General features: G+C 32.3%; 1 protein-coding gene across 5 annotated transcripts in view; it reads left to right on the top strand.

Moving 5' to 3' along the window:
* LOC127728591 (ankyrin-1-like) overlaps nucleotides 1–12,568 on the top strand; it is a 53,471-nt gene extending 40,903 nt beyond the window's left edge. For all 5 annotated transcript variants that reach the window (XR_007994193.1, XR_007994194.1, XM_052236114.1 and 2 more), the window contains 2 exons: nucleotides 9,363–9,444; nucleotides 12,025–12,568. Coding sequence is in view for 3 of the 5 variants with exons in the window: in XM_052236114.1 (XP_052092074.1) it covers nucleotides 9,363–9,444; nucleotides 12,025–12,530 (588 nt within the window). In the remaining 2 variants the exon portion in view is untranslated. The remainder of the gene's footprint in view (nucleotides 1–9,362; nucleotides 9,445–12,024) is intronic.
* Nucleotides 12,569–13,064: the final 496 nt, after the last annotated feature.

Here is a 13,064-nt window from a genome sequence, read left to right as displayed (position 1 = left end):
GATCATTACCAATTGCAATTATATAATTTGGTCCATCCAAAGCGATCTTTATTTACATATTCAGGAATTAATGTTCTCATCAAAATATTTTAAATCTCACAACTCATAAATACTTCAGCTATTTGAAAAAAAAGATGTTTAAAAATTTGACAGGAAATTTAAGGTCCTTCTTGGAATGGATTCGAATAATTACGAACAAATATTCTTTTCAGGTGTGAAAAACATAAAAAAAAATTATACATAATCGGGAATGTCCTTATTAAAATATTCTAAGTCTCACAACTTATAATACTTAAGCTATTTGACGAACGATGTTTAAAAAAAAGACAGAACCAATTTAATGTCAACTTTCCCTATTTTTGAATGGAGACAGACCGGCGGAATAAATTTTCAATGTGCTTTATATCTTGTACCTTTGCAAGACTTATAATTCATTCATAAACCATGTCTATACCAGAGACATATATACACATATAATTATTAGTCTGTTTTAACTGGCAAGAATACCCCTAAATCGGACAAGCAGTTTATTCTTTAAATTTCTGTTATTTAATACCAAGAAAGAAAAAAAATCCCGAAATTAATTTGATACTTTGATACTGAATATTTTTCCTGAAAAATATTCACATCCCCTTTCGGTCTGAAAATAAGATAAAAATGTGGTATACTGAACATGCAGAAGTGTGAATTAATGTCATAAAACCTTGTTATATCAGAAACCACTATAAATGTGAAACTGTATACGTAAGACCTCATAGGACGACACCTAACCACATGCAGGTAATATACAAGTAGCTCTGTTATATCCGGAAATGTCATGGTTAATCACTACCGATACAGAATGTACCAATGCAAAGAAAATTCTGATGATTGTGAAGCATGACAATTCACGATTTTAGAGGAGTCTTACATGGTGGATTGCCGGAACGATTTAAATTCTGACTAGATATTTTCTCAATTTAAATCACTGAACTAAAAAAAAAAAACCTACGTCAAAGAACATAATTCGTCTTGTAAATTCTTATAAATATAACGCTCTTATTTTGTAACTTTCGATAGACTTGACCTCAAACACGCCACCTCCCCCCCCCCCAAAAAAAACAACAACCTGGGTACCATAAGTATATCTAACAATGTTAATGTTCCTGCATGCCCAAATCAAAAAAAAAGAGGGGAAAAAAAGCAAGAGATGAACGGTAAGTCACATCAGATTCAGATATTTATATAGTTGATGTTGTTAACGAGAGATGCATAGTGACATGTCTCTGCGTTAATTGATAAGAATAACAGGAAAGTATAAACTTGAAAAAAATAGATTGATGATGAATAATATGCGGCACCCCTTTTTATCAAAGCCGCGTACCGTCATTCATGTATTATAATGACTGTCCGTTATTTCTATTAAGAATGACAATTGTACGTGAAATCCTATAGATAGTGAGACTTTTTTTTACCAGATATGCGACTTTTCGTATTTATATTTTTTCTCATGTTACTCTTATTTAATATTTTATGCATAAGTGCACTATTTGGGAATGGCTTATTCACCAACAATCTAACGTAATAAATTAATCAACCCTCTAGCTGATCAGACGTTAATACGATATTCGTTAATACATTTTTGTACAACTACTATCAGTCTATCCGAAGTGAAGTTTCTTTATTTCTTCAAATAGACTTTTTGGGGATCATTAGTGCACGTCCAGTGGCATATATATTACATGCATGTCGGAACAGGAAATTTGGCATAAGGTACTTTCAGAACCATGTTCACATTATTATACATTATACCCAACAATTGTGATGATGACGAATTTCTTCAACTGTTCGAGAACAATCTAATTGATTCTTCTTCTTTTTTTGGTATACAATATTCCATCGACATCCGATGATTACATACTGTTTGCATACGTGGACTATTTACAAATTTTTTACCCCAATTTAAACAAAATGTATGTTTCTTTCTTATATTCAATATACATGTATATATTTTAAATTGCGACTATCTATAGTTCCGTAACTTTCTATCCAGGCGTATAAACCAATGATCGACAAGTGCGTACATTTTTGTTAAATCAATATTTCTTGTATGTTTCAAAATGTCCTTCATTATTGACAACGAGTATATGCTTACATTTTCCCCAATTTACCCTTGGAAAAAATATGTAAATAGATTTTTATTTTATCAAATCTTTTTTTGGAATTATTTAGATTTTCATAAATAATATTCTTTACACCAGAAATGTTATTTATAAATAAGCGTATGAGTTTAGTAATGACTAGTATATCACTATCGGACACGCAAGACAGAGATGTATATTATACACCTGATAGTTCAAAATGGAAAGTTACAAGTTATCGGCCGTGTACACTGATCAATACCCTCAGAAGTGAAATGATGCATGAACTTGCAAGCCCGACAGGAAATCGCTTGAATACCTGGACGTGTCACCTCACAATACCTTTGGGAGTAATACCTTTAGCCATGCTGGTGATCAGATAAGGGAAGGTCCAAAATTTATTTAAATAAGTTTATTACATAAAAAAATTATGAACAAATTAGATTTTCGAAAACAATTTTACACGGAACACTTATTTATGACTTTGAACTTTGACTTTTTAACTAATTCCCATATAAACATTTTAAAAACGACAGACCATGGTTATTTAAAAAATAATTACATTTTCCGTATCAAGTTTGTTAGTCGGATAAAACAACCGTACAATTGACAAGATATCGACACGCAATTACGACTACATTAGGTTACTGTTGGTTTTGGTCCTTTGTGGTTTATAGATATATCGTGGTGTCTAAACCGAGAAGATGTCAAAATGGCCGCACGCAGAGAATTGATACTCTAAATTTAAAATCGATGGTGATCTCTTATCTAGCAGAATAAAACTTTAATATATATGAATTTGAGCTTTTTTATACAGAATGGACATAATATCAATTTTTCATTTTTTTGCGAAGTTTCCCTTTAACACATGCGATGAAAGGTTTGACGGTGTAAGTACTGTAACGATATTCATGTAAAGTAGTAGATCTGTAATCCTTCCAGTGTATATTCAACACATGTGATGAAAGGTGTGACTGGTTTATTTATGGAGAATCGCTGTTCGGTCTAATATTTTGTTGCGTGAACATCCCCCCCCCCTAAGGGGTTCACGCCTATATATTGGTGAGTTTTGGTAGCTTCTATGGGCCATTCGGATATTTCCGGAAACAAGATTCTCGGAACTTCTCGAAAATGTTCGATCATTTACAGGTAATTATCTAGCTAAGTCTTTGACACGGCCCCTCTATGGATAGGCTACCACGTGACATTTTATATTTCAACAATCAAAGTTCATTTGTAGATCGGATAGTGAAGAAATAAAGACTAGGTTGCAGTCAAAAATCATTTATATGTTAGAACCTGTTTGACTTTTGACAAAACATTTATGTTTTTAATAATGCGGATGTTTATTAAATATTAAGTATATGGATAACGCAATTATATTATTCATGCTTTGAGACGGTCTCTGTACGTGTTGTGTGTATAGTTTTAATACAGCGTGCTGTTGTGCATTGTTACAATAAACCTGGGAATAGTTTTTTAATATATAATTTCCCAGAATAAACTGATTATTTCTGAACGTTTATCACGTGATATTTTGTATTTCTATCATAGCCTGGAAAAATGTCGGAAAGCATGAAGAAAATTAACAAAACGATATTTCTGTTATAAATATTTATCTTAGGTCGGAAACACAGTGGTCGAAAAGCAGAAAGATAATTAAAGAAAAGGATTTTTCTGTCAAAAATATTTAATTTAGTTAATAGATACTACCAGACCAAGAGAATATTCATTAAAATTATTAAGTTTAAACTGAGACTAAAATTTATCCTTAATAGAATATAATTTTAAAATGTAATATATACGTGTATTATGTCCCACAGGTTTGAACAGTGAATACATTTATGAAAATTATATGCATTGAACATATGAGCAGTGATGCGTATACATAAGTTAGTATCGAAATTTCAAACGGTAGTGAATGAAAAAATACTTGCATGGTTTCAATTCACAAGGATTTTAAATGCTTGCATCTCACAAAAAACGTAATTAATATTTTACAATAATCATAAAAAAAAATTACTACGTTAATTATTTTATACTGTTTTAGTATGGATTTATAAGTCTCTGCTTATATTTTGTATAGCAACATATTCATATAGTGGAAAGTTAGAGTTTAAGAAGAGATTGATTGGATAAATAAAATGTCCATCAGTAAATACCTCTTGACGTTTGTGTTTATTGATATTATATTCTAAATTTTCGGAAAAGATTCATTAATAGGAATGTATGTTGATAATTAACCACGTGCATGCATAAATATTAATTTCATTCGCGAATGTGAATTTTCGCTTGTCTTATCTAAATTCAGGACACGGCAGTAAGAGCTTGACATGTGACTTTCAAGCATGGTCATCATTACTTAAGATATTCTGATCACTAGCTGTTCCTCTTTTCTTTTTCATTTGAGTGACAGTCCTATCATAAACTTTGACAGTTGACAAATGCTAAGGATTTCTTAACCCAGGAAAAGATTACCATAGATGTATTCCGCGAAACCTTTGTTTCGAAATTTTGGGTCCTCAATTCCTTTCAACTTTGTACTTTATTTGGCCTTTTTTACTTTTTTTTATTCGAGCGTCACTTATGAGTCTTTTGTAGACCGAACCAGCGTCTGACGTACAACATTTTAATCCTGGTATCTTTTTACATCTACATTTCTTTCTAAATAGATTGATTCTTTTGAGAGTATGTTCAGGTATTTATAAAACTTCTGAAAATAAGATATTCTTCAAAACCAACTTTTCCTGTAGAATATTTGGATTGATTTAAGTCACTTCAGGAAATCCTTAAAATTTTAGATGTTTTATGAGACCAAAATAATTGTCACTATATAAGAAATCCCAATGAAGCTGGTGTGTAACTCTCAAGAAAAATATACGAAACCTTCTTACAAGTTGCATGCCACAGGGTTTCACTTCACATGGAAATTGTACTTTAAATTTATCTATACAACATCAACCATGAGTAAAGACAGCTTCAGTAACGAGTATAAGAATAACTGAAGGCATCCAGGAAACAAATTTGAAGGTATGATAGATAAAATAAATGCATCCAGATTGTAAAGCAAACTGAGCGCTTAAATTTATATTGCGATTGGTTTGTGCAATTTGCATTAGGCATCCGGTTTGCAGAAACTGGGATTTGCAATAGAATTATGAAAAAATGATGTACACTCCCAAGTAACAAATGAAGTAGTCGAGCCTTAAAATGTAATTCAAGTAGTAGCAGCTATGTATACACTTTTCTATTCACAACTATCAAAGATTGCTTTCAATTGACTTGTGCAAGAATCTACATACAATTACATAGTTGTTTTAACATCATCATCATTATCTTATTCTATTCACAGTCATTTTTTTCAAAATAAAAGCAAACAAAAATTCACCAGCAAATTTTTGGTGACCAGTCAGCGGTGCCGGGTTCACGTGTTGCTTTTCTTTTTTTTAAAGAAAGGAACTTGTTTTTGTCATGCTTGAGCTATTTCAAATAATAGTTCCAAAGTCAAAAGTGTACCTTATGTTCTTGTATGTGTGTATCATTTTGTTCAGCTCTTCGGGAAATCCATAATATGTCGGTTTTATGGCATCAACACATTTGACCTGGCAATATCAAGTTTTCGACCAGAAACCACTTGTTTTTCAGCTAATGTTGTCATGCCCTGTGGCGAAGTTATCTTGCTCCTGTCAAAATAACACTGTCTATATTGTATAAAGGGCACTAGCTGTCAAATTCATGTTCACCGATTTGACTCAAATTCTCATATTTGTTATATAACAATGTAAAACATTTATCCAAATTATTAAAAATCTAAAATAAACAATTTACAGGGCATAGGGTCGATAATATGTAGCTTTGTTTTGTGTGTATTTTAGTCTAGACGCCATCTAATTAACTGTCGAGTTGACCTCCCGAAAACCACCGATGCCCATATAAGGGATATAAACATGAATAAAGATATAAATAGATAGCGCAACTCGTGCAATTGGATTCTTCTAGGTCTATTTAATTTCATTTAAAGATTAAAAATATATGTTAATCATCATTTTTACCTGTATCAGAATGATTTTTTTGAGGATCGAATCAGTCAATTAAATGAATTACCTTTGTTTACTTTCAATGTTGACATTTTTTTCCTTCAAATAATCAAACATGCACACAATTCATGCATTATCCAACTCTATCTAAGGGGTTAAAGTGAAGTTCACATGAATACGGATTCAATGAGGTCGAATTATTCACTTGCAAGTGAATAATTCATCATCAATATTTATTTGCTTATTTTGACAAAATTAGACAATACTGGCGGCTAAAAGCGAATTATTATTTCACTATTCCACTTTCATTAATGATTTGACCTATAGTTGTTAAACTTTTTATACATTGTGACTGGAATGGAGACTTGTCTTATTGGCACTCATACCACATCTTATTTATAATGATTAAAAGGGCAATTAAATTATTTTACATAAATACTTTTTATCAACGAGAAATTTAAGAAATGTATGTTAGAAATCATGTCAGTACCAAAGCTCGGACTACTTAACTGATGATACCCACGTAGACTAACGGTCCATCAGTAGTGGTATCGACCCAGTGTTAGTAAATGGAATTTTAAGTTTAAAATTTCGTGCGTGACTTACCTTCATCCGCCCAAACCAAACTATTTAAAAGCCAGTGATTTGTTTCAATGTCCTTCAAGATATTACATTTTATAAAAATATTCCACATAGAGAGGAAACGGATTTATTTCCCACTGAACATAGGTTCAAATATCTAAAAAGTATCAGGACAACACATATTCTCTCAACAGTTTTAATCCTATCGTAAGTTAAATGCAACAGTATTTCTCTTCAACGTTGTTGGGTGAATTGGCCTCAGAGCTACTTTAATCAGAAACTATGAGAGTAACATGTAAGATTTTCGTGTTCGTCTGTCAGGTTTAATCTGATCTTGACCTCATTTTCATGGTTCATTGGTCAATGAAAAGTTTTTGAGGTTATGTTTGTTTCTCGGACACTAAATGCAATAAGTCAACAACATTTGGTGTACGTATCCAGTGTATTAAATGTGCATATGTCTGTCTGGTAGCATATATTTGACCTGGACTTAAATTTCATGGTTCATTAGTCAATGGTAAGTTTTTGTTGTTTGGGCTACTTCTCAGAAACTATAAGCAATAGGTCAACTATTTTGGTGAGTGCAAGGTTGTTTGATGTACATGTCAGGAATATGACAAGTGTTTCCCTTTCGTTTGATGTGTTTGAGCTTTTGATTTTGTCAATTGTTAAGGGACTTCCCATTTTAAATTTTCCTTGGAGTTCGGTATTTTTGTTGTTTTGCTTTTTTCATAGTTCATTTGTCAATGTTCAGTTTTTGTGGTATTTGTCTGTTTCCTAGACAATAAATGCAATTAAGTCAACTAATGTATATTTGGTGTTTAAAATGATTGTGAAGTGAACGTGTCTGTCTGGCAGGGTTTATCTTACCGTGACCTGATTTTCATGGTTCATTTGTCAATGTTTTATCTTTAACGGTTTGGTCCGATTCCCAGTTACTATAAGCAATAGGTCAAGTATGTTTGGTCTATGGAATTATTATAAGGTGTATATGTCTGTCTGGCAGGGATCGTCTTACCTTGACATTATTTACAAGGATAACGGAAAATGTTAAGTTTACGTGACGCTTGTTTTTAAACATATCTTTAAGACTTCTTAACATGAATTCAATCATGATCAATAAAGCAGGCAAGAAATTTCAACGTGTTCACTTTTTCATCAAAATTTTTAATGCAAGAATTTTCAGGCTCGAATACAAACATGTCAAATAAAATCGAAAAAAAACCATGTATAAATAATGATATATGACAGACTGTCTTATTAACATTTGAAGAATTTTATTATAAAATAGTATTTTCTGATTTTCGAATAAAATTGATTTCTCCTTTGCCGAAATCTTTTGAAACAAATTTGGGCGTTTACAATTTTGTTTCATGGTCGGAAGTACTACAAAATGTCGTTAGAACTGTGCCGTCTGATGTATTACCATATTTATTTATAATACATTTAACTAAACAAATGAGAATACATCTAAGCAAAGCATCGTCTCCTTGTGTCAACTGCTTTCAAATTACCTGCACTGTTATCTTTATGCCTATGACACGGGTATGATAATTACATGTACACATATTTTATTTAGCTAGTCAGTCCTGTAGATTTCATCTCCTGGTGTCCATGCACTGCATTTAAGATGACCATTTAATTTGCAATGAATTACACTATACAGGTACCACTAGTATGAGTTACACTGTGGGTACCACTAGTATGAGTTACACCATGGGTACCACTAGTATGAATTACACTATGGGTACCACTAGTATGAATAACACTATGGGTACCACTAGTATGAATTACACTATGGGTACCACTAGTATGAATTACACTATGGATACCACTAGTATGAGTTACACTATGGGTACTACTAGTATGAATTACACTATGGGTACGACTTGTATGAGTTACACTATGGGTACCACTAGTATGAATAACACTATGGGTACCACTAGTATGAATTACACTTTGGGTACCACTAGTATGAATTACACTATGTGTACTACTAGTATGAATAACACTATGGGTACCACTAGTATGAATAACACTATGGGTACCACTAGTATGAATAACACTATGGGTACCACTAGTATGAATAACACTATAGGTACCACTTGTATGAGTTACACTATGGGTACCACTAGTATGAATTACACTTTGGGTACCACTAGTATGAATTACACTATGTGTACTACTAGTATGTACCCTTCCGGAGCACATGAGTTCAATCCCATTTTTAGCGAGGTTCGTGTTGCTCACTCTGTGTTTCTGTGTATTATGTTTTTTTATGGATTGTTTTTCTTTTGTTATGTTTTTATTTGACATATGGTTTTTGATTATCCACTTGTTAACTTCTCCCTGTTTTAGGTTTTGAAACGGAAATATTTCATATAAGCTAACCTTCCACATAATTATTGAAACTTATATTTACCTCACTGTTATGATGTATTATGATATCATGAGCCATATAATATTTTCGTTAATACTTAATAGTGTCCTTTGACTTGTTTTAATAACATATTATTCAAATATCGTTTTTTTCCATCTTTAATCATTGTTGTTATTTTTATTGTTATGCTCTTCGTGAACCAATGATTGGAAATAAAATAAAATCATTATAATTTATTTTTAGGATTCTTGTACACAGTATTACAAAGGAAGAAGACGTCGCAAAAGAGATGGGTATCATTTAGGATATATTTCTGGAGCTGAAGGTTTTTCGGATTTATTTACAGATATATATATACATTTTGACATTAATGTTATACCCTTAGCCACTTACCGTACAGCACATTTTCACCATATATGAATAATCCTTCCGTAGAGCACATTAGTTTAATACTTTTGTGAAACTAAGAAAAGGGTTCTCGAAAACTCCGACATCATCTAAGCAAATGCTCTAATGATGATGTCATGGCTAATGATAATTCTATAATAAATCCTGATAAAGGTATCGCTTTTTGAAGTGTTTGGATTGTTGAACTTTCATATATCAACTTCACCACTTGAAACTCTGGGTACAATGGCTTCCTTGTAAGCAGCAATCCTCTCTCTAGGATATCATGATAGGAAATGAAAGCTCTGGAATATCGTATCAACTGGGAGATATATATTCCATATGCAGGTGCTGCTTGAATGATGCTACATAGAAATGGAAAGTTCACTTTTAAGAGCTCATCTCTTTTGTCGTAAACTTTTGTTCTCAACCGACCCTCATGTCAATTTCTAGATGTAAGTCAAGATATGAGGCAGACTTTACTGCATCTGTTGTATCCTGTATTTCAAGTTCAATGGGATAGATGCGTTCAACATAGTCACCAAACTTTAATTTATTTAGTGAGAGGACATCATCCAGATAGCGGAACGTGAAGTTAAAGGATAATTCTATAGCTTCTTTTCATTCTTCCTAAGAAGCTCCTGTATGAAGTCGGCCTCTAATGAATAAAGGAACAAGTAGGCAAGAAGAGGAGCAGAGTTGATTCCCGTGGGAATGCCGATTGTTTGTTGAAAAACACATCTCCAAACGTAACAAATATGTTTTCCTTATAAATTAAGCATCTTGATAATGTCAGTTTCAGAGAATTTTTAGTTTGAATCAGAGTAACAGAGTACGATTTATCCCTCCCTACGACAAAATAATTTTATCTACGCTGGCCATTCTTTTTCATGAAACAAAAGCAGGACAAAGTCTTTCAATTTTTCACTTATTTTGGAATGGGGAATACTAGTGTAAAGGGTGTAAAAGTCAAATGTTTAAATACTATTGCAAGAGGAAAGAGACTTAGATTGTATGTACTCTTAACAGATCTTTCGAATTTTTAAGTAACCACATCTGATTCACGCCGCCCCTAGAGTAGGTAATTTCACAATAACTTTGATTGCTGATAAAATAGATGTTAATAAATTAGAAAGAGGTTTTGTGGAGCACTTGGAAGACCAAGCAACACAATTTTGTTTGTAAGAACATTTATGTAATTTAGGTATCCAATACAATGAAGGCAGATCCAGTTTCAAAACATTAACACCTTTTGTCACTATTCAGTATTCACGTTTTCCATCAAAAACTCGGCCAAAGAAAACCTTTCACTAAAAAACTTACTAAAAGTCTTCTGTTGTCACTAGGAAAGTTTTTTTCCCTAGAAATCGACCAAACAAAAATCAGGTATTAAAAAAAGGATAAAAATTAATTCCGGCACAGAATTACATTGTTATTTTGCTATATCTTCGTTTTAGCCTGGTCAAATTAGAAATCATACATGTTATTTTACTTTTAGGCACGTAAATCTTATTGCTTGTTCCCTTCTAATTCAATGAAATCCTATTATATGTCATTAGTTCATAACAATTTGAGTTTTTCAGTTTTACTTGAAGTCATCCTGTATTTTCAGTTCTGTTTTAAATTTCTAACCGTTTTTTTTTTGTATATGATATTTAAGTTACAGCTATTCAGAAGGAGAAACATTCAGTCACCGTTACTGGATCAAGTTAAGTCATTGTCTCAGTTTTCATGGTTTTTACATCTCTTGTCACTTTTAAAGTTTTCCTTCAAAAACTTTGCCAAAGAAAACTTGGTTCAGGTCTTCTGTTATTACTTGGAAAGCTTTTCTCCTGTTGATTGGTCAAACAAAATGCAGAAATTAAAAAATTTGATATTTTCATAACAATTTGTTTTTCAGCTTTACTGGAAGTCTTCCTGCTTTTTCATTTCTTCTTTAAATTTCTAACCGTATTTACCGTGTGTTTTTATGTTTTGTAAACAAAATTGCATCATTCCTAAACTAAAATCTGATTGGCTAATTTCCATCAAAGACCATCTCAGTTTCAAGAAAATAGGATGAGGTTCTATTCCATCAATAATTTTGATCAATGTTTTCTTTGGCTTTGTCACTTTAAAATATCTTGTTTAAAACTTTCCTTTACACAGAATACTGCTTTAACAACAAACTTTTACTGTCTCCAATTTTATTGTAAGACATCCAGAACAAGGATCATCATATCTATGTTTTATTTCATTCTTTACATAACTTATTGTGGTCAATAATTCACAGATGTCCAGTTTGAATACCATGATTAACTCAGTCTATCTTCTTTAATTCTTAACTACCCAGGACAATGAATAAAAAATATTCCATTGTCAGATATACAGTTTTAAGTAGCATATCTAACTCGCTCTTTCCTCTTTAATTTTCATATACCAAGGACACTGAATATAAAATTACTGTGAGTGTCCTATCTTATTGTCAGATTGTAGATTTGAAGAACGTATGTAAACCTGTGTCTTCTTTTATTCTCAGATATCAAGAACGAGGAAAATAATGTTCAGACAGCAGCTATACGAGTTACTTTTCCAAATAGTAGTAAAAGAACAAATCCGACAGGGACTTCTCATTCAGACCGATCACTATTGACCACAAAATCAAAGGCGGCAAAAAGTTCTGACAAAACAACCATTTCAAAATCATACAAAAATTTTAAGAAAGAAAATATCCACGGACGGCAACAGAATATTACAGAATCCGATAAATTATCAAAGATGTTTACGCAAATGTTCATTCCAGTACAGCGCCAAACAAAATCTGCAATAAACCTAAAAACACATTCTTCCAAGAAAAGGCTCACACATGACCAAATTGGAGTATTAGTGGGCTGTTCCTCATTTCTTCTGATGGTAGGGCTATTTTTATGCATAACTTTGTGGCATATTAGACAGAAGAATAACATTGAGTCCCAATACCGTACTCTCAGGGTTTCCGATTTAGGTAGCTTGAAGGCTCATTTACTTGACAACGTTGATGAGTAATAACGTTGCATTTAACCTGTAATATTATTAAAAGTGTTGGTGGAAAATATGTGTTGTCTTGTTATTAGTATCAAGGGTAAATTCTTATTGTAGTTCATCTTGAAAACAAGAGTGCACACGCTGAAATGTATCGTCTGCTTTACTGAACATGATTGATTTAATGTTGAAAGTCTTAACGATAAAAGTTTTACTACGGGTCCAATAAGATAAAGTTCAGGTAAACTCTGCCAGACAGACATGTACACCTTACATTCATTCCATATACCAAATAAGTTGATATAAAAAAAACAGATCAAACCATAAAAACTTAACAATGACCACTGAACCATGAAAATGAGGTCAATGTCACAAATGATACATGCCAGACAGACATGTATACCTTACAATCATTCCATGTACCAAATATAGTTGACCTATTGCTTATAGTATCTGTGAATCAGACTTAACCAGAAAAACTAAACATTGACCAATGAACCATGAAAATGAGTTCAAGGTCAGATAATACGTAACAGACCGATATGTACACCTTGCAAT

The sequence above is a fragment of the Mytilus californianus genome, unplaced genomic scaffold (genome assembly GCF_021869535.1).
Source record: "Mytilus californianus isolate M0D057914Y unplaced genomic scaffold, xbMytCali1.0.p SCAF_2, whole genome shotgun sequence".
Lineage (NCBI taxonomy): Eukaryota > Metazoa > Mollusca > Bivalvia > Mytilida > Mytilidae > Mytilus > Mytilus californianus.
Note: the sequence above shows the minus strand (reverse complement) of the source record. Positions and strands in the feature narration are given on the sequence as shown.